This window comes from Schistocerca americana, chromosome 7 (assembly GCF_021461395.2).
Source record: "Schistocerca americana isolate TAMUIC-IGC-003095 chromosome 7, iqSchAmer2.1, whole genome shotgun sequence".
In the NCBI taxonomy this organism is placed as follows: Eukaryota; Metazoa; Arthropoda; class Insecta; order Orthoptera; family Acrididae; genus Schistocerca; species Schistocerca americana.
In genome coordinates, this window is record NC_060125.1 from 442506306 (window position 1) to 442532493 (window position 26188).

Here is a 26188-nt window from a genome sequence, read left to right on the forward strand (position 1 = left end):
TACTCATTCAATAATGGTTCTTGAAATTATGTAAAAGCATTTGTGGGCTCACTATAAACACTGAAGAATTCAGAATATTCTGTTCCATTTACTGATTTTCCTTCAAGCATAATTTCTAATGGTGAGGACGGGATTTGTGCTGTACAGAATTGCATGTTTTTATCTAGGTGCAGTGACAGTCCACTTATAAAGAGCCAGTTTATAATATTCAAGAAAATGTATTTATATTTTTAAGTTTTGATCATTCTCAATTAGGTCTGATTATAATACCTACACCATTAGCAAAGTGAACTATTACAGTTTCTTTGGATATATGATAGCAGCTCATTTTTATGTAAGAAGAACAAGATTAGACCCAGTATTGAAGCCTTTGGTGCACCTATAATGATTATTATGAAGATGCTGTTTTGTTCTGTGCATGCCTTCTATTTCTAAATGTAACACTCTCAATTATTTCAGATCAGCAAAAATAAACAATTTTTGAAAACATAATATAAATGGATAGATAAAAAAAACCTACTCACCATGTGGCAGCAGGGGAAAATGTATATAAGTTAAGGATATTTACAGGCTTTCGGAGCCAGTGGCGTCTCCTCCTGGCAGAAGGGTTGAATGGGAAGGTAGAGATATGAAGGAAGAGGACTGGTGAGGTTTAAGAAAAGCGGAGAGTTATGTCAAGGTCCATAGAAAGATAAGGTTGGGCATAAGCTGTTGGCTGCCTTGTGAACAGTGCTATAACATCGAGGCCGCTCATTTATGCAGTGTACTTGTAGCATGTTTTAGTTTCTACTGAAATACTTAATTGTAAGTTGCTATTCAGCTACTGCTAGAATGTTACTGCTACATTCTGTAACTTGTCCAGCTTTTCAACATGCACTGCAGATTCTTTTCTTTTCTTTTCTTTTCTTTTTTTTTAAAAAAAAAAAAAAATCATTTACCTATCGAATTGAAACATGCAAAAAGAAAAAAAAAATGCAAAGTATAATCTGTTTTTGCAATTTTCTGTCAAAGTAAATGGCCGAAATGAAGAAAAATTTTACCACATAAAAAAGCTCTGTATAATGCTTATTTTTATTTTGTATGCATCACAAGTTTAAAAGAACTTCAACTAATAGAGGGACACAGTCACTTTAATTTAAAAAATTATAGAAATGCCTTCTTTGTAGAAACAATTATAATTAGCTAATCTATTTACAACATCCCCAAATCCAAAGAATCCTGCTGACAGGTGTGAAAATTACCAAACTATCAGTTTAATGTCATGGCTGCAAAATACTAACAAAAATCCTTCACAGAAGAAAGGAAAAACTGGTAGAAGCCGACCTCGAGGAAAATCAGTTTGGATTTCAGAGAAATGTAGGAACACACGAGGCAATACTTACCCTACGACTTCTCATAGAAGATAGGTTAAGGAAAGAAAAACCTCTATATATAGCATTTGTGGACCTACAGGAAGCTTTTGACAATGTTTACTGGAATACTCTCTTTCAAATTCTGAAGGTGGCAGGGATAAAATACAGGGAGTGAAAGGCTATTTACAATTTGTACAGAAACCATATGGCAGTTATAAGAGTTGACAGGGAAGCAGTGGTTGAGAAGGGAGTGAGACAGGGTTGTAGCTTATCAATGTCATTCAGTCTGTATAGTGAGCAAGCAGTAAAAGAAACAAAAGAAAAATGTGGAATAGGAATTAAAATCCAGGGAGAAGAAATACAAACTTTGAGGTTTGCCAATGACATTGTAATTCTGTCAGAGGCAGCAAAGGACTTGGAAGAGCAGTTGAACGGAATGGACAGTATCTTGAAAGGAGGAGATAAAGATGATCAACAACAAAAGCAAAATGAGGATAATGGAATGTAGTCAAATTAAATCAGGTGACGCTGAAGGAATTAGATTAGGAAATGAGACACTTACAGTTATTTGGGGAGCAAAATAATTGATGTTGGCAAAGTAGGGAGGATATAAAATGTAGACTGACAACAGTAAGAAAAGTATTTCTGATGAAGAGGAATTTGTTAAAACTGAGTACAGATTTAAGTGCGAGCAAGTCCTTTTTGAAAATATTTCTATGGAGTGTAGTCATGCATGGAAGTCAAACATGGACAATAAACAGTTTAGATAAGAAGAGAATACAAGCATTTGAAATGAGGTGTTACAGGAGAATACTGAAGATTAGGTGGGTAGATCATGTAACTACTGAGTAGGTACTGAACAGAATTGGGGAGAAGAGAAATTTGTGGTACAACCTGACTAAAAGAAGGGATCAGTTGGTAGGACACATTCTGAGGCATCAAGAGATCACCGATTTAGTACTGGAGGGAAATGTGGGGGGGTAAAAATCATAGAAGGAGAGCAAGAGATGAACACAGTAAGCAGATTCAGAGGAATGTAGGTTGCAGTACATACTCGGAGATAAAGAGCCTTGAACAGGATATAGTAATATGGAGAGCTGCATCAAACCAATCTTTGGATTCAAGATCACAACAACAACAACAACAGTTAAAACATGATTCAAAATCCCTAACTGGCAACTGAAACTACGATTCATCCAAGAACACAAGACTGACACTGCAGGTACAGGTTATCCAAGTTTTTTCACTGAGAAAATTGTAATTTTTTTGTGCAGTGATGCATTAAGTACTAAACTTGGATATGTACTCTTCGACCCATCAAGCCCATTTTGACTCTATAACAAATATCCGATTTGACAGAGTGAAAATATTTTGACCAGTATTCAATTAATTTCATGAGATACAAGTGCATTTTTATTACTTTCTTCATGACAACTGACTACAAAGATCTTTATTACATACTTGCAGTTTCATCCACATTTTTAAGGTGAGCATTTCTTTGGTATAAAGTCACTATGGAATTCTGTAAACTGGCTTTGTCTGAATTATTACAAATAGCTTCTCCTGTACTGTACATTTAGCAGCAGCCTTCTTCTGTGGTGAAAGCTTTCCTACATTTACATCTATGTCTAAATCTATTCTCTGTGAACCACTGAAATGCATGGCTGTGGGCATGGCTCACTGTACCAATTGTTAGGGCTTTTTCCCATTCCATTCACATAATGAATTGTGGAAAGAGTGACTGCTTAAATGCATCTTTGCATACTATAATTAATCCAATCTTGTCTTCATGATCCCCATGGGAAAAATACATAGGGGCTCATGATATGTTCCTAGATCCGTCATTTCAAGTTGGTTCTAGAAACTTTCTGAGTAGGTTTTCATGGGGTAGTTTGCATCTGTTTTCAAGTGTCCGCCAGTTTATTTCTTTCAGCATCTTCATGACACCCTCCCATGCGTTGAACAACCCTGTGACTATTCGTGCTGCCCTTCTTTGCAACCCCTTATTCCAGTTCGTTATTACAAAATTATATATTGTATAGAGTATCTTCAAACTGAAAATAATTTTGTTGTTATTACAAAATTATTTTCATTGAAGATACTCTATACACACAGCTAGATGGCTTGGCAATAGAGTCTCCCCTCAGTCCTCTTCTAGCTGAAATTTCTGTGGACCATTTTGGAAAACAGTTCCTAAAATTAAATTCTTAGTGATAATATCAAATATTGGTAGATGATGTACTCTGTCTATGGACTGGTACCGAAAGACATCTGAACATATTCCTAGAACACCTAAACTCATGTCTGTGGACTGGTACCAAATGACATCTGAACACATTCCCAGAACACCTAAACTCACAACACAAAGACATACAGTTCAACATGGAGAGTGGTGAAAAATCCTTCAACTTCATAGGCCTCAATGTAAAAATACACACAGTTTCAAAATTTACAAAAAAAACCACAACCACAGACACTGTAATATGCTCTTGTCCACAAAACCTAATAGCACACAAACATGCTCCCTTCTATTTCACGATGTCTTACATGCATACCATGGTCAAAACACAATTTAAAAATAGAATAGACACCGTTCAATGTATTGTATCTAATAATGGCTGTAACCCTCAGTTAACTGACAACATTCTACATAAGAAACAAAGAAGAAACCTACACAATAAATAAGACCATAAGGATGGCTGTAGGCATTTCATTTTCTTACAATAGTGAACAGCCATGGTCCCCAAGACCAGGATGGACATACAAAAAGAAGAAAAATGCTGCCCTATGTGAATGCCGCCTTGCAGTAACAGTCATATTTAAAACCAACTGGTGTACTATCTCATATTTAGGAAAGCTTTCCAACAAATTAACCAAACTCTTACAACTTGTAAAACTTCATGTTATGTAAGAGGCACTACAGCTCACATCTTATTCAACAGCAAGGACAAAGCAGATTTATTAAGTAACAGTGGTGTTTCTAAAATCACTTGCAATGATTTCAACAAACTGTATATTGGCCAAACAGGCAAGGCTATAGAAACTAGGCTGATCGAACATGAATGCAGCTGAAGATTACATAAGTCAGTCTCTACACTTACCAAACATATACTGAAGGCTGGATACAGATACCAGTCCACACAGAAGTGCTACATATACCCAAAAAAGGAAGAAATCCAACTCTGTTAGAACCACTCGACATAAACAAACATTTAGTATAAAATCCCTAGTTGGTTCTAAATGATCAGTTACAGCGGAGAACACCCCCATTTTCAAGCTTCACGTGATGCACATACTTCTACACAAAATTAAAACACAATAGAATTCCATATTCCTTACCTTGCTTACCTTACAAACTTTAATATTGAATGAATGAATGAATGAAACGACTGAGTGAAAATGAATGAATGAAAATATCCTATGCTGTCCCATTGAGGGCAAAGGCCTCCAGCAAGAAGTGGTGGCTGCTTTTAAAGACTCAACGCAGTGGGCTAGTCCGCATAAGATGGTACCGCACTTAATACACACTACACATTGAATTACACTTGATCACTTAGTTGTAGTTCTAGTTGTTTCCATTCCTTTCTGTTTCTGGCTACACTGGTCCACTGTCTTCCTGCTTGTTTTCTGAAAAAGTCCAACCATTTGCGTCTTGGTCTTCCTAAGAGTCTCTCACCATTGTAGGGGTCCCATGTGGTAGCTCGTGCCGTCCATCTGTCATCTTGCAGCCTCACCACATGGCCGCCCCATTTCCATTTGGTCTTAGTAGTCTGTTGCGCTATGTCTATTGTTGCTGACATCTTGTGTATTGAGGTGTTCGATATACTGCCTTTCAGATAAATGCATTTTCCTTTGGCATACCTGTAGAGTGTTTCTCTCTTTGGCTTTGAGAGCCCATGTCTGACATCCATATAATAACACTGGAAAAATGTAACTTTCGAGTGCTTCCATTTTGAGCCTACTATTCAGAGTTCTGTCTAGCTTTCCAAGCTAAGGAAACTCTTCGTTTTATTTCTTTTTCCATTTTGTTGTTAAAGGAAATTATTTGGCCTAGGCATGTGTATTGTGATGCATACATTAGTTCCGTTCCTTCAAGGTATATTGGGGTTTCTAATTCATTTGTCATTACTCGCATTTTAGATTTGTTCATTATGAGTAATGCCATCTTGCTTTGTGTGTTAAGCTCCTGGAGCATTGACTGCACTTCCACTGCACTTTTGGCAAAGAGGATTATGTTGCCAGCAAACCTCAAATTTGTTAGTCTCTTGTTGTTGAGGCATATTCAGTCTTTCTTATTCCATTATAGTTTCCTGAATATGTCCTCCAGCATGCAGGTAAATAGTTTTGGGAAGATTGGATCCCCTTGTCTAACTCCTCTTTCCACGCGGAAAGGTTCACCTGTCTTTCCGGTTTTAGCTCTAGCGAAGCTGTGGTTTTGAATGTTTCTTTGTAATTTTATGTATTTTGCTTCTACTCCTTGGTTTCTTAGTGCTTGAAGTATGTTTGGGTGTTCGAGAGTATCGAATGCTTTACCGTAATCAACATTACAACAGTATACCTTGTAATAATGTAATATTCTGTATTTCAATCATGTACTGTGTTTAATATTGTCTACTGCATTAACTGTAATTTACAATTTAAAAAAATGTTTGTTGCACAACATGAGTGAGCAGTGCTCAGTTAGACAGTTGTCAACCAATGTCACAACTCCCATGAGTCCCAAACTATACCATCATAACCATATAACTTGCAATACTGTAATGCTGTGTATTTTAATTATTTATTGTGTTTAATATTGTACACAGTGTAAAAAGTAATTTAAAAAAATTAAAAATAAACCAAGAAGTTTGGTGCACAACATTCTGTGAAAGTGGATTGTATCTTTGCCTATAATGTTTGGTTACCTAAGAATTAGTGTCCGTTGCAGATGCTATTCTGTTGTTTCCTGAAGATCATTAGAACCAAAACAGTTTACTTGTTATTCTACCTTAAATATGGAACTTTTCTACTAAGAAACGCTGGAAGAACCCATAAATAGGGGTTCTACATATGCCAATGACTCTCCATCCAAGGTAACTTGCTACTTCCTGCCTATTAAAAAAATATTCAATCCTATCATGAATTTCACTTGATACACCATACTATCACACTTTTGATAATAAGCATAGGTGAGGTACTGAGTCAAATGCTTTTCTGAAAATGGAAAATACTGCAGCTACCTCATTGCCTTGATATATAACTTTCATCTCCAATATGTCATGTGAGAAAGGAGCAAATTGAGTTTCACATGATCTGTATTTTTGGAATTAATGATGGTTGGCATGGAGGAGGTCATTCTGTTCTCTGTGCTTTTCCAACGTATTTCATGTTTGCTGAAACGTTCCTTCTGTTGCACTGGTGGTACTACTACAAGGTAAATTAGACAATGGAAATACATTGTTCATGTGCACTCATTTCCACTGTAAATTTAGCAGTTTCAAAATAAAGCCTCTAATGTAATCAGTATCTTTGAAGTGACCAGAACAAATTCTAGCATTTGCAACATTCTCAGTGTCTTTTCTACAGCATTTCGACAGCCAAATCTCTTGAAGACTTGGATCGTGAAGGAAAGCAAAGAGCATCTACTTTAGTATATTTAGTGTTGCAATTCTGAGGACTACAGCCAACAACAGCATAACCCGGCATTGCTTGCACCACACACACTTTCACTTGTGAATCATTCATTACACAAAAGTAACAAAGCAAAAATGACACCACGCAAGAAATCACACAGACTCCTACATACAAATATGTGTGTGAAGTGCTTCTCTCTGATGTCAAGTGCATAATGGCAGAAATGTGTTTGCTTCTTTGCAGCATTTACTGCATATCCCTGGAATTACGGGAAAGTCACCCACAACCCTTGCTAGAAGGGATGAGAAAGAAGGACTGACTGTTGGGGACTTCACCTGATGAGATTTGAAAACCTGAGAGCTTAAAGTTGGAATGAAGGGTAATAAGAAAGACAGAGATTACTGGGAACGAGCATTACAACATATCCTTCGTTCTCACCATCCATCTGGCCTTAAATTTACATTAATTTCTTCAGTTTCAGCATTTCTTTTCAGTGACAATTCCTTTCTTTGCTCCCTTCTAGTTGTCTACACCTTGTATTTTTTGTTGGTTGGTTTGTGGTATTAAAGGGACCAGACTGCTACAGTCATCAGTCCTTTGTATTTCTTTGTCCCCCCACCTTACATGTCTACCATGTATAATGCACTTAGCTTTCCGTTCTTATTAACTCTTGCATGATATTTTGTCTGTAATATCTGTTCTGCTAATTACCCTATCTTCCAACTTTAAGCTCTCAGATTTTCAATTTACCTCCATGGTAAATTTATTGATCCCTGCATTAAATTTACCATGGAGGTTGAACGTGATGGGATGCTTCCATTTTTGGACACTATGGTATACAAAAAAACAGATGGTAATTTGGGACACAGTGTTCACCGAAAGCTGATGTACACAGATCGGTATCTGCATTCTAAGAGTTGTCATCCACGACACCAATGTAGGTACTCAGAGCATATGCCATTTCCGATGCGGACAGTTTAACCCAAGAAATGCGCATTTTATGGCTATTTTTAAGGAAAATGTATACTCTGAGAAGTGGATCCATCGGGCTATGGAGTTTGGACCATCACCGGAGGAGCATGAAGAGGAACATAGATCGGTTGCCTTTATTCCTTATGCTGGGGGCATATCATTTAAGACTGAAAGAATTTTAAGGAATTTTAACATTAAGAGTGTATTCCATCGACCTTCCAAGATTAGGGCACTGCCGTCATATGAGGCTATAAAAACATGAAAAATCAACAGTGTCAGAACACTGCTTAAATGAGGGACACGGTATGAAATTTGACAAAACTGTGTTAATTACCAACACTTCCGGTTTTTGGAACAGTGTCTATAAACAGGCAATTGAAATTAGGTTGATGGATAATTTAACTAATAGAGACAATGGGTATCCTCACAGTGGGATGTGGAATCCTGTACTATCCCATATCAAAACAGAACATTCTTTGGTGTGGCCAGTCCAAGTGTTCAAAAATGATCCCTGAGTGCAATATATCGTTGCCGCTGGCATTCTACTAAGGGCAGTGCACCTACCCAGTCTTGGAGGGCAGCAACCGTGATAGGTGGTGCATGCGTCATGTACGGTATGGTGGCCTCTATAGGACGTCGATTTGCAGCCTGGTGTCAGTTCTCAATGGGACTCATCAGCAGTAGCAGCATTCTCCTGAGGATGGTGAATAGTTGGATCACCGAAATATTGAATCGGGTTGATTTTAGCATCAGGCAGCAAACCTGAAGAGACTTTCAAAACTAAGGAAAATATTTTGAGAATTAGACAAATAGCTTCTACAGATCTTTTTAAATTCATCTTTAGTAGTAGAAAATTTTGAAGTTGCAACTACGAGCATACTGAGATTATCAGTATCCACATAGATTGATTTTATGAGAAATAATGTTTAACAAAAGCCTTTGGCCAAGGTCTAAACTGGCTTGTTGAGGTGTGGTCAAAATGTAAATGGAATTTTTGTTTTTCTTAAAGAACCTTTATTTATTTGTCAGCATCAACTTTGCCCCAAAAGTAATCCCCCACAGATATAATACACTTGTGCCAGCACTTTTTCCAACCTTTCTAGAACTCACTTTTTGTTGTGGTGTTCAGCTGCTTCAGTGATTCTGTTTTTATCTTATCAATGGTGGCAAAACAACATCCTTTCATGGTTCTCTTCAGTCTCAGGAATAGAAAGAAGTCACAAGGGCCATGTCTGGTGAATTCAGTGGATGAGGCAACATAACAATTTTTTGGCAAAAAATCATGAACAAGCTTTGAGGTGTGAGTGGGAGCATTGTCATGATGCAATTTCCATGAGTAGTTTTGCCACTATTCTGGTCATTTTCTTCAGATTTCTTCACGCAAATGGCACATAACTTCAAAGTAGTATTCCTTATTGAGCATATGAGCGTAAGGCAGGAACTCATGATGCACTAGTCCATTATAATCGAAGAAAACAGTGAGAAACACCTTACATGTGATCAAACTTGTCGAAATTTTTCTGGGCTTGGCTCTTCAGGCAGTTTCCGTTGGGACAATGGGGCCTTCGTTTTGATGTCATACCCTTATACCCATGTTTCATCACCTATTATAATCTTCTTTAGCAGTTCTCGATCAGTGTCAACCTAATTCAGCAATTCCTGAGTGATGTCATTTTTGGTCAAAATTCAACAAGTTTGGGACAGAGTTTAGCACTACAAATTTCATTACCAAGTCATCCAAAAGAATGGTCTGGCATGAGCCAGAGGATATGCTGACATCATCAGCAACTTCTCTGATGGTGATTCAGTGATTTTCCAAAAAAATTTTCCTTATTTCTTCCATATCGTCGTCAGTAATTGATGTGTTAGGGCGTAAAGGACAGCCGTTGTCTTCAATGTCTTCTCAGTCCTCTTTGAAATGTTTATACATTTTGTAAACTCTTGTCTTACTCGTAGTAGATTTACCACAAGGTACAGTCAACATATCAAATGCAGTGCTCCACCTTATTCCATTTTTCAAGCAAAATTTAATGCGGATTCTTTGATAAATTTTTTTCAAAAGTAAATGTTTGCCATGCACTCAAAAACACAAGTAACCTTTTCAACTGTCAATAATAAACTAAATATTCAAGACAACTGAAAATGCAAGTATAGGTCAGAAACATGTGTACCAACAAAATAAAAAATATTTTGATAATTGGATGTATAAAGCTGATGAAACTAAAAAATTCTTGTTACTTTTTGATCACACCGCATACTTGTATGAGGTTATTCAGATACAATATTTTCTTTCTGTGTGCTGAGAATAATCAAAGTCAACTTGAGTGCTAAATCTGAACATTAAGTATTAAGATTACTGACATAACCATTGTACAGGGGAGCAGTCAAAGTGATATGAGACAGATGGCAAAAAAGTAAGTAGTTTTTTATTATTTCAAGAGAAATCACCATAACTGGTAATATATTTATCCCACTGAGACAAGAGGGTCAAAGCCTTCATAGAAAAATGTTTGTTATTGGCTATGGAACTTTGATCATACCCACACATTCACTCCTTCGCCCAAAGCAAATCAATGGCCACAAATACCTTTCTTCAGGGCTCCAGAAGTATGGAAATAATATGGGGAGAGACTGAGCCTATGCAGATGGTGTGTAAGGGCTTCCCAACAAAAATTCTGCAACATAGTTGAAACAACTTTCACTTGACCCCCGTGGACAACATTTCCTCAAGCCTCTTCAGGAAAATAAAGTAAACATATTTAATAAATACTTCCTGGAAGTAGCTCTGCAGGTATGCATAGACAGTTCAAGAGATAAAGTAATAGAACATACCTGAAAATAAATACATACAGCCAAATCCATTCAATCCATTCCCTACCAAAGAAATTAAGAGCATAATTAACTGTTTCAATAGCATAAAATATCAAGCCTTGATAATTTCTCAAGCAAATTACTAAAAATGTGTTCTTTGTAATGCAATAAATTCAGTGACATATACAGTACATCACTGACATGGGATATATGTCTGAACAAGCTGAAATATGCTACTGTCATATTCCTTTACAGGAAAGATAGTAAGACAGACAATAATAATTACCAACCAGTTTCACAGATTACCTGCTTATTAAAGATTATTATGGCAAGAACAGTAACACAACTCTCCCAAAGTGAAATACTTCTTCTCAGTTTGAATTCTAAGTTTTCAACACAAATGCCATTTGTCAATTCATTAATCAGGTTCTACAAAATTTAAATGAGAAAGTATTACTATCTGGTATTTTCTGTGACTTGACGAAAAACATTTGATTGTGCAGTTTACAATATTTCTTTGAGTCTGGGAGTAACAAAGCACTGTAACATACCTTTATACTTAAAGAAATTGACAAACTGTCCACCTTCCCTTACTACACTACCACAGATACTTAATTTTACATCAAGCTAAAAAAAAGTTGAAGCTGAATCTGCTTTCCCATTTGTGTGTGTGTGTGTGTGTGTGTGTGTGTGTGTGTGTGTGTGTGTGTGTGTGTAACATTTTGCACAATGCAATAACTTGAAAATACTTTTGCTTGCAAAGATCTGAAAGTTAACAAAATGTATTTGATAAAACAAACCTTCCTTTGGCTAATATTTGTGACACAAACATTACATAAATCTGGACTCCTGTTTACCAGCATGTAATAGAGATAACCAAATATAGGGGGATGCTGCCAACACCAGGCTGTTGGTTCAATACAAAGAGACTGCAAAGCAAACAAACTGACAATGATTTCTAGTCTACAGAACAATCAGCAAAAATGATTAGAAATAGAACAAAAGTTTTTTGAAATGGAGCAGCATCTCAGATTTCATACAAAATTTAGGTGGAATTGAATTCAATCCCTGTCTGGTCATCATATTTTAGGCTTTTTATTATTTCTTCTTCTTTGTATTAGGAAACATTCTCTACATATTTTTGCTGCAATATTATGTGGGTGGAATTTCAAATGAAGTTACAAAATCCAGTAAAGACATATTTTCACCATTCACAGACCAGAGCCTATTTCCACATTCACTGATATGACTTTTGCATACTGCTTGTCTGACCAACTCCACACACTGAAATGTCCTTTAGAACCAGAATATGTTAGGTGACTTTCAGTTGGTAGACATCCCATTCTTGAACTACTGCATCTAAATCAATATCTTATGTCTAACAATGAAAAATAATCCATTTTTGACAATATAATGTAATTGGATGGAAAAAAAAATCTTATCACCACGAAGCAGAAAGAGAACACACATATCAAAAAAAAAGTTTTACCTATGCAAGATTTTGGAGCCAAGGCCTCCTTATTCTGGCAGAAGAGTTGAAGGGGAAGGAGGAGGGGTGAAGATAAAGGACTGGAGATGTTTAGGAAAACAGGTAGAGTTCGCAAAAGTCACCCAGAATCTTAGATCAAGGGAGACTTACCGGACAGGATGATAAGAAAAAGACTAATTGTTGGTCCTTTTCATACCATCTGATATGTCTCCCCTGACCCGAGGTTGTGGGTGACTTTTTCGAACTCTACCCCTTTTCCTAAGCCTGTCCAGGTCTTTTCCTTCACCCCTCCTCTCTCCCCTTCGACCCTTCTGACAGAAGAAGAGTCCACTGGCTCTGAAAGCTTGCATATGTAAAACCTTCCTTTATATGTATGTCCTCCTGCCACTGCTTGGTCAGCAGACTTAATATCTTATGTCTGGTATCCTACCACAGCTTACAGGTGAAATAACACCAGAAAGTAGGCTGGATCTGAATAATCTATTTGAAATATGTCTCAACAGTGAATATGCAATGGGCATGGTCACACAGTGCTATGATTACTAAATAACAGTTTTGGAGTGTAGACTGAAATCTATTTTTTGTCTCACTGCCCATTTCTTCATGTTAAGCTACACATTCCAAAATCATGTGACTGCTTATAAAATACACACAAACAACTCCCCCCCTCCCCCCCCCCCCCCCCCACACACACACACATATTTTCTAGATAATCATTTTCCATAGCACCAATTCTGTGCTAGCAATAGCAGTTTCTTGCTCACATCTACGTGTAAAAACCAATATCTTATTTTTTTAAAAATATGACAGTTACAAACAAGTTCCCAAAGAAATTATCTGCCACAACATAATTACTGACACATTAATCAAAATACTGACAAACAATACTATCAATTTAGTACACTCAAACAAGTTACCTTCTTGAAAATATCATGAATTAACACAGTTGATACATACCTCAGTAAAAACAGATGATGCTGTAGACCAAGACAGACAAGGAACTAGTACAATAGGCTTTGGCCAATTTGTAGCTGCCAGTGATGCCATCTGATTTCAATGCAAAAGCATTTTAAATATTTATTGGAATTTGATTAAACAGGTTCAAACATATAAATTTTTTAGCAAGATGACATATGACTTCTGGAAGCACTAACAAAAGCTGCTGAAAGGCAGTCTCAACTGTATTTTACTTTAGAATACTTTACAAGGTTATGAACTTACCTGCATATAGACTCATGGTAATTATAAATGTAAAAAACTGATATTTCAAGCAAATCAAGCAGGTATAATCACATACGATGCCCACAGGGTCTCTTGCTTATCAACTGATGGAATAACAATCATATTCAAACAAATCTAATCTGATTTACTCCTAAGAATTGGCTGACTTCCGGATTAAAATATTCAATTCCACACGATGTGTAAGTCATCAGTGGGTACAAGCAAAAAGATAATACAAGAGACAGCACTTAGTCTCAGAAACAAGAGAGCAGCAGATCAATTTACAACACAACAAAGCAGGCAAGGAAGAGTGTTATTAACGACCGTATGACCCAGAAAGAGCAGAGAAAGAAAACCACAAGAAGGAAACATTCAGGAATATTGTGAATGCTGCATAAGAACTCTACTGTTTGAAGTTAATTAAGTTTTTGCAGAAAATTTTCACAAACTAAGGATAAGAAAACAATAGTTTACTGAATTTGTTATAACACAGTAAAACATTGTTTAAAGAGTGGGTATTCTGTTACAGAAACCACTTCTCTACAGAAAACAAATTATTTTTAGGTACTAATGACAAAAATGGTTTACAAGCATCAGAATCCAATTTTTCAGAAACAACGGGAAACTGCATTATTGCCTGGTTCTATAAAAGGTTTCTGGTATATGCTTAGGAGTGTTTCTAAGTCCATCAATGTATTAAAGAAAACAATGGAAACTTCAGGTAGGGATATTAACAAGGTGGAAAAAGACAGAATGTTATTTAGCGTGAAGAAGAAAGACAGGCACAATTAAAATACACTCACATGAAGCTTTCGGCCACAGTCTTCATCAGTAAAAATGAGACATGTACAATTCACACAGACAAGCAAGCACACCGCATCCACACACAACCGCCATCTCCACCATCTCGGGCCGGAATGCAACTATCACGTGGGATGTAAGCAGCAACCTGGAGGAGGCAGAAAAGGGTAAAGGATAGTAGTGTATGGAGGTGGTGGTGGGGGGGGGGGGGGGGAGGGAGAGGGAGGGAGGGAGAGAGAGAGAGAGAGAGAGAGAGAGAGAGAGAGAGAGAGATGAACGCTGTCTGGTGGTGTTCTGTCACCCACCCAATTTCCACAACATCCTATTTCACCCCTATGCCACTCCCAATCCAAACCCCTTACCACGAGGATCATATTCCTGCGGCAGACCCAGGTGCAAATCTGCCCAATACATCCACCCAGCACTTCCTACTCTTGCTCTGTCACAGGTTTAACCTGCCTCATCAGCGGCAGAGTCACCCATGAAAGCAGCCATGTCATTTACCAGCTCTGCTGAAATCATTGCACAGCTTTTTATATTGATATGATTACCAATCAGCTGTACACCAAGGTGAACACCCGTCGTCAAACTGTGGCCAAGAGCAAAGACCACCCTGTACAACAACATGCAGCTGAATGTAACACACTTGATTTCAATGGCTGCATCACTACCGCACCAACAGCTTTTCTGAACAGTGCAGATGGGAGTTATCTTTACAATGCATTCTCTGTTCCCGTAGTTATCCTAGCCTCAAACTATGGTAACATACTGTCCCTGCACCCTCCACCCAACAGTTTCCACCCCTTCTGTCCTATCATCTCCTCCCTATTCTCATCTCCCACCCCATTTATTTGCAGTCCTTTGCCAACTCATCCACCCTCTTTCCTGACTCTTCTCATTTTTTGTTCCTTTTTATTCCACCTCCCAGCCGCACAACCTCCTGACACTGTGCCTTTTGGAGTCTAGTCCCTGCACATTCAAGCAGACAGTATTCCTCTCTCTCCCCACCCATACACTAATATCCCTTCCCTTACCCTGCCCCCTCCAGATTGCTGCTTGCATCCCACATGATAGTTGCATTCCGTCGTGACATGCTGGAGCTAGCGGTCATGTGTGTGTGAGGTGTGCTTTCTTGTGTGTGAGTGAGTGAGTGGTGTGTGTATCTCTTTTACTGATTCAGACTGTGGCCAAAAGCTTTATGTGAGTGTCTTTTAATTGTGCCTGTCTGCAACTTGACGTGTCTTCTTCATGGTAAGTAGCAATCTGTCTTTTCCTACATCGTTCATGTATTAGAGCAGTATTTTCTTATTGAATTACAAGAATTATTAAAGGAGAAGTATAAAAATACAAGCATCAAAGGTATTAGTATTGTGCTAAAAAGTTTCAATATTATAAGCAAACTGTTACAAAAGATAGTGGGCACACAGCAAATAATGACTAAGCAAGGTGTTCAGAAATTATATATTTTTGTATTAAGTACACAATCAATGCTGGTTAACTGGAAGCATGTAAAAGTCAATAAGGAGTAAATCTCTATGGTTTTAAATATGCAATGATACCTCAGAAATCCTCTCAGCACAGTAAATTATGGTCAGCAGTTAAAGTGTTGTACCTGTGTCAGAAAAGAATTATTACTGCGGTTACATTAGTGTTGCTTTCAAATTTAAGGCAATGAAGTGCATGGCCAGAAGCCAAAGGTAACATTTTAATTAAAGAAGGACAAGCACATTTTCTTCTCTTTGCAGAAGGGTCCTTGACACAGTAACTTTTCTCAACTTTTGGAATAAACTTTTCTCAGTAGTGTATCAACCCAGCAGGCTCTCTTCCTTTCAGTTCTTCTTGCTCCCTGGTTCAGCAGGAGTTCCATGTGTGACATCTAAACACAGATGCTAATAACTATGCACATACATGAAACACCTAATTCCACTGTATAAGTTTGACACTTGAGAAAAGCTGGAATTGAACTTAAAAGAAAAAGGAAGTTCAGAGATACTCTTGTTCACCAACAACAAATATTATCTCCATGTGTTTAAAAACTAAAAACAGATATGCAGATGAACCAGCACAAATTAGAGGAAATGTACTTATTGTGTCACATACATAGGCATTATTATAACTGAAAGACTCAGCAGAAATATACAGTTTACAAGTTTAATCTTAGATGTTAAAAGTTTTGCACATTGAGCTCTACAAGCCACTAAAGAATATTGTAAAAAAATATGTGAAAGGAGCTCCAAATAATAGTAAAGCAGCTTGGGAAGATATAAAACAAGGTAAGTCCTCCATGTAAGTATGTGAAGGCTTGTATGAGACAAGAAAACTTAATGATTATTATGAATCCTTAATGAGTGAACCTGGAACAGAATGAAGAAGACTGCAGAGAGTGCAACCGTTAGCAGGACAAGCCTCTGATAGGCATAGTCATCTTCTTTTTTCAATAAATCTGTCGTCAGACAGGTGTCAACTAGATGTCCTACATATCTAACTGTCCAGAGCATCTTCCTTCATTTGGTTGTAGCTTCTTCCTCTCTTCACTTATGTTGGCATTCCAAATCTTCTTCTTCCTGCACCTCTCCTTCCTTCTACTTTTCTCTTTGTGATCCTCTGTAGTAAAAAATTGCTATGTAATTTGTGTCCCATCAAAGGTATTTTCCTCTTCTGATTTTCCTTTTCTCTCATGAAGTTCCTCTCCTCACCTATCCTGCTCAGTATCTCCTCATTTCTCATTCCATCGATCCATTCTTCTCCATAACCACATATCAAGACATTCTAAATATTTTTGCTCTTTCTCTCTGACTGTTCACATTCCAGGATGATAAGACACCACACTCCACACAAAACATTAGGAAAATTTCTTCCTAAGTGTAATAGGAATCTTCTGGCTGTCAGCAAATCTTTCTATCTGCCAAACACTCCCTTTCCCATGGAGATTCTGCATTTCACTTCATCAGTACAACTTCTGCTGAAGTTATCAAGTTTCCCAAATACTGATGTTACTGAAACCATTCTAGTACCATTCCACTATGTTATTTTCTTTTCCTATTCTCGTCACTTTGGTCTTGCCAATGTTCAGTTTCATTCTAAACTCTTTACCCACACTTACAATATTCTCCATCATTACCTGGAGCTCTTCTTCCATTTCTGCTAGCACCGTCATATCATCAGCATATTTGATGGTTTTTATTCTTTCTCCTTCCACTACAAGTCCTTTTCATTTTTCCAAGGCCTTATTAGGGATATTATAATACCCATAAATATTTAATTATATTGTTGATAGAACAATGCACTTGATATGCAGTGTATTAAGTTCTGATTTTAAAAAATGTTTTCATATTTGTGCTTTTTTTACATTCTTTTAGACAATGGAAAATGGCACAGCACTCAAAAAGTATGATAAATAATTCATCCTGTGTTACTAACCCATCTCTATTGTGCAGTAGTCATGAACATACTTGAACCACACGTAGATATGCAGTTAAGTAATTAGACTGAGAAACAATTGGTTCAGTGTGTATATATCTTATTAGAGTTCCAAATACCTGGAGAGGTCAACCATCAGTCAGTCCTGGCTATTTATTTATATATTTATTTATTTTTGTTCAATTATCACTTCATCTCTTGCAAATGTGAAAAATGCTAAGTTGTACCAGGGTTTAAATGCCATAATAAGCTGTAGCACTCATGTCTCTCGCCTCCCAATAACTGGTTGAGTAAGTCAGTTCATAGGATGGGTAGGGGAAGTCAAGGATACATCAGCTTGACTAGGATTACATCCAGTAAAGCAGTGTTCATACCAACCTTTAGGTTGATGACAACTTTACCATACCTTTTGATAACATGGCTTTCTCTGTACAATCTGTTGGTTTTCAAATGGGTAAAAGTACACTACAGATGTTCTGGAAATTGCTTATCTAACTTTTACAGCATTAGGAAATAAAAATATGGTGTCAATTGCGTAATGTAATCAAAATGAGGCCTTTTATAACATTTGTTTTGGCATCTTACTATAAAAACTGGATTTAACAATGTACATAGTTTCAAATTAGGATTAATTTCTTGGCACCTGAAAAATAATATACAAGATGTTTCAGTCAGAACCAAACATCTCTCATCACATGACATAGGCTTTCATGGCCAGTATTTGTAATATTGCTGATATAAGGCCATGGTGTGAGGCATAATTCTCTGCCTAACTTTTATGGTGATGAGGATGAAATAATGATGAGGACAACACAACACCCAGTCCACGAGTGGAGAAAATCTCTAACCCGGCCTGGAATCGAACCCAAGCCCACTGCATGGGAGGCAAGCACATTACCACTCAGCTAAGCAGGCGGTCTTGCTAAACTCACAGTGTCAGAGAAATAAATCTGGTTTCCTTGTCCTGGTGCATGGTCTGCTATTGCTGATTTATACACCTTGCCCAAGAGACAGTTGCAATGTCTCAGGTTTTCTCAGTGTGACTGGTTAATAGTAACTTTCATGTGTTCAGGTGAGTTCTTGTTCCCATTTTCCCCACAATATTTCAATGACCAACCCAGCCGCCTTCTTCAGGTGCTGCAAGTTTTGTTATTATGGGCATGCTCTACCTTAACTCAAACCACACTGAGCTGTTGTTAATTTCACACTGCCATTTACAGATGAGTTTGATTTCCGACATGCACTGCACCTTTTGATGCTTTTTTCTTTTACAAAGCATGCACTGATACTCTGTGAAAAACAAATTCCCTAAGTGTTTCCCAGCTCTGATAGATGTAATGGTTGGCAAGATTTTAACAAATTGAGTGACAGACCCCAAGCATTATTTAAATTGAAACCTCCATCCCTGTTTATTACATTTTCTCATATCTTTATTTCAACAGACTCTTTAATTATGCCGGACCACAAATTTGGCATTTGCACCACAATACGGGTCTCATCACATTTCATTTCATGATTTTATTCGAAGCAGTCCTCGGTGACAGCTGATCTTTCCAGTTATTATAGCCAAGTGTGTAGCTGATTTTCCTCGCATCCTTCCTCAAATGTTCTGATAGTCTGCCCTATGTACAACGTGCATCTGGAACATAAGTACCATTTTGATCTACCACCATCATAACACTAATGTCGCAGTTCTGCACATCTGCACTTGTTTCTTTGGTTCATTATCTTCCCACGACACCATTACAGCCCAACTGTGTTGTCTTTACATTTCTTAGTGATCATTCAAAATATTTAAGACAATCTTTGAGCCCGCCAACTGTGAAGTGCGTTCTGTAGTATGGTTATTGAATACAAAGAACTTTATTCCAGTAAATTCATTGTCAACTTGTGGAGCTTTGTGGTGAAAATATATTGACTGATGGAACAGTGAGAAAGTGGGTGAGACAATTCAATAATGGACGAACCAATGTTCATGAGGAAGCATGGAGTGGGCAGCCTTCTGTTCTTAAAATGGTCCAGTTGACAAAGTGAATGAGAACATTCATGAAAACAGATGGTTCACAATAATAATGCTTTGTGATGAGTTTCCACAAATTTCAAAATCTGTTTTGCATGATACTGTCACAAACTGCTTAAATTTTCACAAACTGTGTTCGTGTTTGGCTCTGAAAATGCTTGCACATGTGCACAAAATGAAGCAACTTGGCAGTGCTTTGACATTTCTTACCTGATACAGTGATGACGGAAATGAATTCTTAAACAATATTGTGACCAGTGCTGAAACTTGTATTGTCATGTCACTTCAGAATCAAAACAACAGTTGATAGAGTGGAGGCACTCATGACCAAAACAATGTTGTTAGCACAAAAAAAATCATGTGAACTGTGGGACAGACAGGAGATTCTGCTCGTTGAGATCCTCCTCAGAGGTCAAACTGTCAATACGGTACGGCATTGTCAAACACTGAGAAAACTTCAACGCTCAATTCAAAACAAAAGGCATGAAAAGCTCACTCAAGGCATTGTGTTGCTTCATGACAATGTACATCTCCATTCTGCTGGTTTCACTCAAAACCTTATTCAACAATTCGATTGGGAGTATTTCTATCACCCATCGTACAGCATCGGCCGTGCCTCTTCTGACTTCTACTTGTTCTTCAAGTTGAAGTGGATTTTGGAGGAAGGCTCTTTGACATTGATGATGACACAAAAAAATGTAGTCAGCAGTGGCTGTCTTCAGTGGTGGCATCTTTCTATGAAGAAGGCATACAAAAGTTGCTTTCCCACTACGGCAAAAATCTGAAGAATGGTGGCAACTAATCAGAAAAACAGTTTAAGAAATGTTCTTTCTTGTAAAAATAAATTTTGATTTGAAAAAAAGGTTTTATAAGTTTTTTCCAGAACAGTACTTACTTTCCAGACAGGACTCTCTAAGACATGCCACATTCACATGGGATGTGATACCCACCTGGCTTTCAGAGATATAAATCACCTTTCACATTACAAAGAAAACTTTTTATCTTAGTTGAAGGGGGCAGAATACACTGGATGGCATGTTTCCTTAGGGGTCTACCAAGCTTTCTGGATATTGGAACAGTAATAATCAGATGAGCAAGTTTTGGCTTCTCTTCCTTAGTCTCAGCCTCACACTTTCTCTCAGGTGTTACTGATTTTTGACTGCATCGCCATGTTTCCTTAGGAGTCTAGTGGTCTTTCTGGATATTGGGCCAGTATTAAGCAGATAAGCAAGTTTTGGCTTCTCTTCCTTGGTCTCTGTCTCACCCTCTCTCTCAGGTGTTACTGATTTGACTGCATCACCAGTTCAATTTGATGTTATGAGTACACATTCCTTCAGAACAGCAGTTGTAGGTGTTGTAATGTTCTGGTGAGGCTCTCCTATTCTGAAAGTGCTCTAGCTCTATGGACCACAGTCTTTAGCACCGAATTTCTTTGTTGTGGATGGTGATGGCTAGAGGAGTGGAGACAAGAGAGTATGAGTGTCAAATTTCTATATACTGTGACCCAGGAATCCAGCCGGTCTTCCTTTAACTACTATGTTAAGGAAAGGTAGTTGGTCCACTTTTTAAAGTTCTATTTTGATTTTTATATTACTATGAACAGAGTTTACATGTTCCAGGAACTCTTGAAGCACAAAATGGAAACAACAACTTAGCTGAGTATCTGGAAGCTCACTATTAATTGCTCTTTTGTTTCTTGAGGAGTGTATTAATTTCTTTAGTAGTTCCTATGTACGCTTGGCCACAAGCGCATAGGATTTTATATATTCCTGATGTGGCAAGTTGTGGGCATAGCCACAGATGAAATACACATAGAATCAGCCAGAATTTTGCTTAGGGGCAAAGAAATAATTTAATGAAAGGTGAGATGAAAGCTCTGTGAGATTTAAATGCTGATAAAGATATTGTAATTCTTCCAACAGATAAAGGCAGTGCTACATGGTACTGAAGAAAGAAGACTCCCACAGTAAAATTCAGGATTTATAAGAACCAGAAAGATATAGAGAACAACTTCTGTTCTCAGGGTAATGAATAAGCAATGGAGGTCTCTTCAATTTCTCCTACTGACAAGAAAGGTCTCTTCAAGTCAGAAGCATTGCCACCAAGATTGTATGGTTATCCCACAAATTCACAAGCAGAGCATTCCATTGAAACTGAATGTTAGTGCCACTGACTTTATGACGTGGAGTTGCCAAAAACTTAGTCACTCTCCTACAGCTATTTATAGAAAAAAACTGACACTCATATTATAAGTTCTGGTCATTTTATCAAAAAATCAAAATGCTTCAGACTCAGTCCAAGTGATATTATGGTCAGTTTTGATGTTGTATCACTGTTTATTGTGGTTCCTCTTAATAAGGTGATGTCACTGTTGGAAAGTATTTTCGCAAAGGATACAGTAGATCTCTTTAAGCATTGTCTCATGTCAACTTACTTTCAACGGGTCAACAAATTCTATGAGCAAACTTATGGTGTGGTTATGGGGAACCCACACTGCAGAGTCGTAGTGAATTTTTACATGGAAAAATCTGAAAAAGTGGCCCTTCAGACGATGAAGAAGAAACCCTCATCTTGGCTTCAGAATGTGGATGATGTTTTCATTATCTGGTCTCATCCAGAAAAACAACTCTCTGCATTTCTAAATTTTTGAACGATATTAATTGTTACATAAAGTTCAATATGGAAAAAGAGAGAGACTGCCAAATTTCATTTTTGAATTTGCAGGTAATTAGAAAACATGACACAACTTCAGGATATAAAGCCTACAGGAAGCCCACTCACTCAGATAGATACCTTAACATAAATTCCTATCACCATCCTGAGCAGAATAGAGGAGTGATCAAAACATTGACAGACCAAGCTAAAAGAACCTAGGAAGCACAGTACTTGGAGGACAAGCTCGATCATTCAAAATGGCCTTCATAAGATATGGCTATGGTGACAAAGAGATAAATAGGGTGCTACATCCTCAAAGGTCTAGTTTCTAATGAAAAAGAACCAATAGAGTTTCTAATGAAAAAGAACCAACTAAAGAGAAAGTTTTCCTCCCATTTGTAAAAAATATCACAGATTGCATCATCAAGGTACTCAGAAAACACAAAACTGATACACTGTTTAGACCAACAAGAAAGGTGCGCAAATATTTGAACACTGCAGAAATACATAAAATCTCATGCACTTGTGGCCAATTGTCCATAGGAACTACAAGAAGAAGCTTAAAATCCGCCTCAAGGAATACAAGAGCAATTGCTCCCTGGGCAAGATGGTTAAACCAGCAGTGTCAGATGATTCACTAGGACTAAAAAACACCAAAATTAATTTATCTGACATTGCAGTTTCAGGAAGATCTAATAACACCTTGTTCGGATGTACAGAGAGGCTTTGAGACTCAATAGCACATAAACAATTTCAATAGAAAAGGAGGACTCAATAGCACATAAACAATTTCAATAGAAAAGGAGGAGGATTGAAATTTGATGAGTTGAGGGATCTGGTGCTAAATAAAACAAATAGTGTAAGCTCTTCCCCACTACAAGCTCCACAGCATGTACCTGCAGGGGTCCGTGATATTAGGCAGTGGTCTGTTAATGTCATGAATCAATCGTTGGGTAGATACATATAAACAGTTCAGCTTGCTTGAGTCTGAAACAGCTTTCTGAGTCATTAAAGCCTCTGATGAAGTCTCCAGCAGGGGAAGATGAAATGTCAAGCAGAGAATTATGCCTAGGGCCACAGCTTTATGTCCATACACTAAATATCAGAAATATACACACTCTCTCTATTGGCTGAAATTAGTATCGGTGATCCACAGAGTTCTATTCTTGAGCTGCTGTTTTTCAATATGTTTATAAATAACCATGGACCTTGTCATTGGTGGGGAGGCTTGCATGCCTCAGCGATACTGAATGCTGTAACATAGGTGCAACCACAATGGAGGGGTATCTGTTGAGAGACCAGACAAAGGTCTACTTCATGAAGAGGGGCAGCAGCCTTTTCAGTAGGTGCAGGAACAACAGTCTGGATGATTGACTGATATGGCCTTGTAAAATAAACCAAAACAGCCTTGTTTTGCTGCTACTGCAAACAGCTGAAAGCAAGAGCAAACTACAGCTGTAATTTTTCTAAAGGGCATGCAGCTCTACTGTATGGTTAAATGATGATGGCATCCTCTTGGGTAAAATATTCTGGAGGTAAAACAGTCCCCATTTGGGACTCCAGGCAGGGACTACTTAGGAATATGTCATCCCCAGGAGACAAAACTGGCATTTTACAGGTTGGAATGTGGAATGTTAGATTCCTTAATTGGGCAGGTAGGTTAGAAAATTTTAAAAGGGAAATAGGTAGGTTGAAGTTAGATATAGTGGGACTTAGTTAAGTTTGGTGGCAGGAGGAAGAGGGCTTTTGGTCAGCTGTATACAGGGTTCCAAATACAAAATGAAACAGCTCTATTGCAGGATCAGGTTTAATAACAAATATGAAAAGAGGCATGTTGGAAAGCTACTGTCAACAGTATAGAGAATGCATTATAGTAGCCAAAGTCCACACATAGCACAGTAGTACAAGTTTATACGTCAACAAGCTCTGCTGATGATGAAGAGATTGAAGAAATGATGAAGAGATAAAAGACACTATTCAGATAGTTAACAGTGATGAACCATGAACCTTGCCGTTGGTGGGGAGGCTTGCGTGCCTCAACGATACAGATAGCCGTATCGTAGGTGCAACCACAACAGAGGGGTATCTGTTGAGAGGCCAGACAAACGCGTGGTTCCTGAAGAGGGGCAGCAGCCTTTTCAGTAGTTGAAAGGGCAACAATCTGGATGATTGGCTGATCTGGCCTTGTAACACTAACCAAAATGGCCTTGCTGTTCTGGTACTGCGAACGGCTGAAAGCAAGGGGAAACTACAGCCGTAATTTTTCCCGAGGGCATGCAGCTTTACTGTATGATTAAATGATGATGGTGTCCTCTTGGGTAAAATATTCCGGAGGTAAAATAGTCCCCCATTCGGATCTCCGGGCGGGGACTACTCAAGAGGGCGTTGTTATCAGGAGAAAGAAAACTGGCATTCTACGGATTGGAGCGTGGAATGTCAGATCCCTTAATCGGGCAGGTAGGTTAGAAAATTTAAAAAGGCAAATGGATAGGTTGAAGTTAGATATAGTGGGAATTAGTGAAGTTCGGTGGCAGGAGGAACAAGACTTTTGGTCAGGTGAATACAGGGTTATAAATACAAAATCAAATAGGGGTAATGCAGGAGTGGGTTTAATAATGAATAAAAAATAGGAGTACAGGTAAGCTACAACAAACAGCATAGTGAACGCATTATTGTGGCCAACATAGACACGAAGCCCACACCTACTACAGTAGTACAAGTTTATATGCCAACTAGCTCTGCAGATGACGAAGAAATTGATGAAATATATGATGAGGTAAAAGAAATTATTCAGGTAGTGAAGGGAGACGAAAATTTAATAGTCATGGGTGACTGGAATTCGAGAGTAGGAAAAGGGAGAGAAGGAAACATGGTAGGTGAATATGGATTGGGGCTAAGAAATGAAAGAGAAAGCTGCTGGTAGAATTTTGCACAGAGCATAACTTAATCATAGCTAATACTTGGTTCAAGAATCATGAAAGAAGGTTGTATACATGGAAGAAGCCTGGAGATACTAAAAGGTATCAGATAGATTATATAATGGTAAGACAGAGATTTAGGAACCAGGTTTTAAATTGTAAGACATTTCCAGGCACAGATGTGGACTCTGACCACAATCTATTGGTTATGAACTGTGAAGAGTTTGACAAAGCACTGAAAGACCTAAGTTGAAAAGGGCCCCGGGAGTAGACAACATTCCATTAGAACTAATGACAGCCTTGGGAGAGCCAGGCCTAACAGAACTCTACCACATAGTCAGCAAGATGTTTGAAACAGGCAAAATACCCTCAGACTTCTAGAAGAATATAATAATTCCAATTCCAAAGAAAGCAGGTGTTGACAGATGTGAAAATTACTGAACTATCAGTTTAATAAGCCACAGCTGCTAAATACTAACACGGATTCTTTACAGACGAATAGAAAAACTGGTAGAGGTCGACCTCAGGAAAGATCAGTTTGGATTTCGTAGAAATGTTGGAACACGTGAGGCAATACTGAGAAAGGAGGATATAAGATGAACATCAACAAAAGCAAAACAAGGATAATGGAATGTAGTCGAATTAAATCGCGTGATGTTGCAGGAATTAGATTAGCAAATGAGATGCTTAAAGTAGTAAATGAGTTTTGCTATTTGGGGATCAAAATATCTGATGATGGTTGAAGTAGAGAGGACATAAAATGTAGACTGGCAATGGCAAGGAAAGCATTGCTGAAGAAGAGAGATTTGTTAACATCGAGTATAGATTTAAGTGCCAGGAAGTCGTTTCTGAAAGTATTTGTATGGAGTGTAGCCATGTATGGAAGTGAAACGTGGATGATAAACACTTTAGACAA

The 26188-nt window shown here is 37.9% G+C and overlaps 1 protein-coding gene across 6 annotated transcripts in view; it reads right to left on the reverse strand.

The window, feature by feature from the left end:
- The window catches only part of LOC124622566 (protein ABHD18), a 170572-nt gene that overhangs the window by 85714 nt on the left and 58670 nt on the right, over positions 1 to 26188 (reverse strand). For 3 of the 6 annotated variants that reach the window (XR_006980652.1, XM_047148310.1, XM_047148311.1), the window contains exons 6-7: positions 13195 to 13284; positions 11549 to 11677 (exon numbers count right to left, since the gene is read on the reverse strand). The exons of 1 other annotated variant lie outside the window; for it this stretch is intronic. Coding sequence is in view for 3 of the 5 variants with exons in the window: in XM_047148310.1 (XP_047004266.1) it covers positions 11549 to 11677; positions 13195 to 13284 (219 nt within the window). In the remaining 2 variants the exon portion in view is untranslated. The remainder of the gene's footprint in view (positions 1 to 11548; positions 11678 to 13194; positions 13285 to 26188) is intronic. 2 more of the 6 variants (XR_006980653.1, XM_047148312.1) reach the window with 1 other exon arrangement.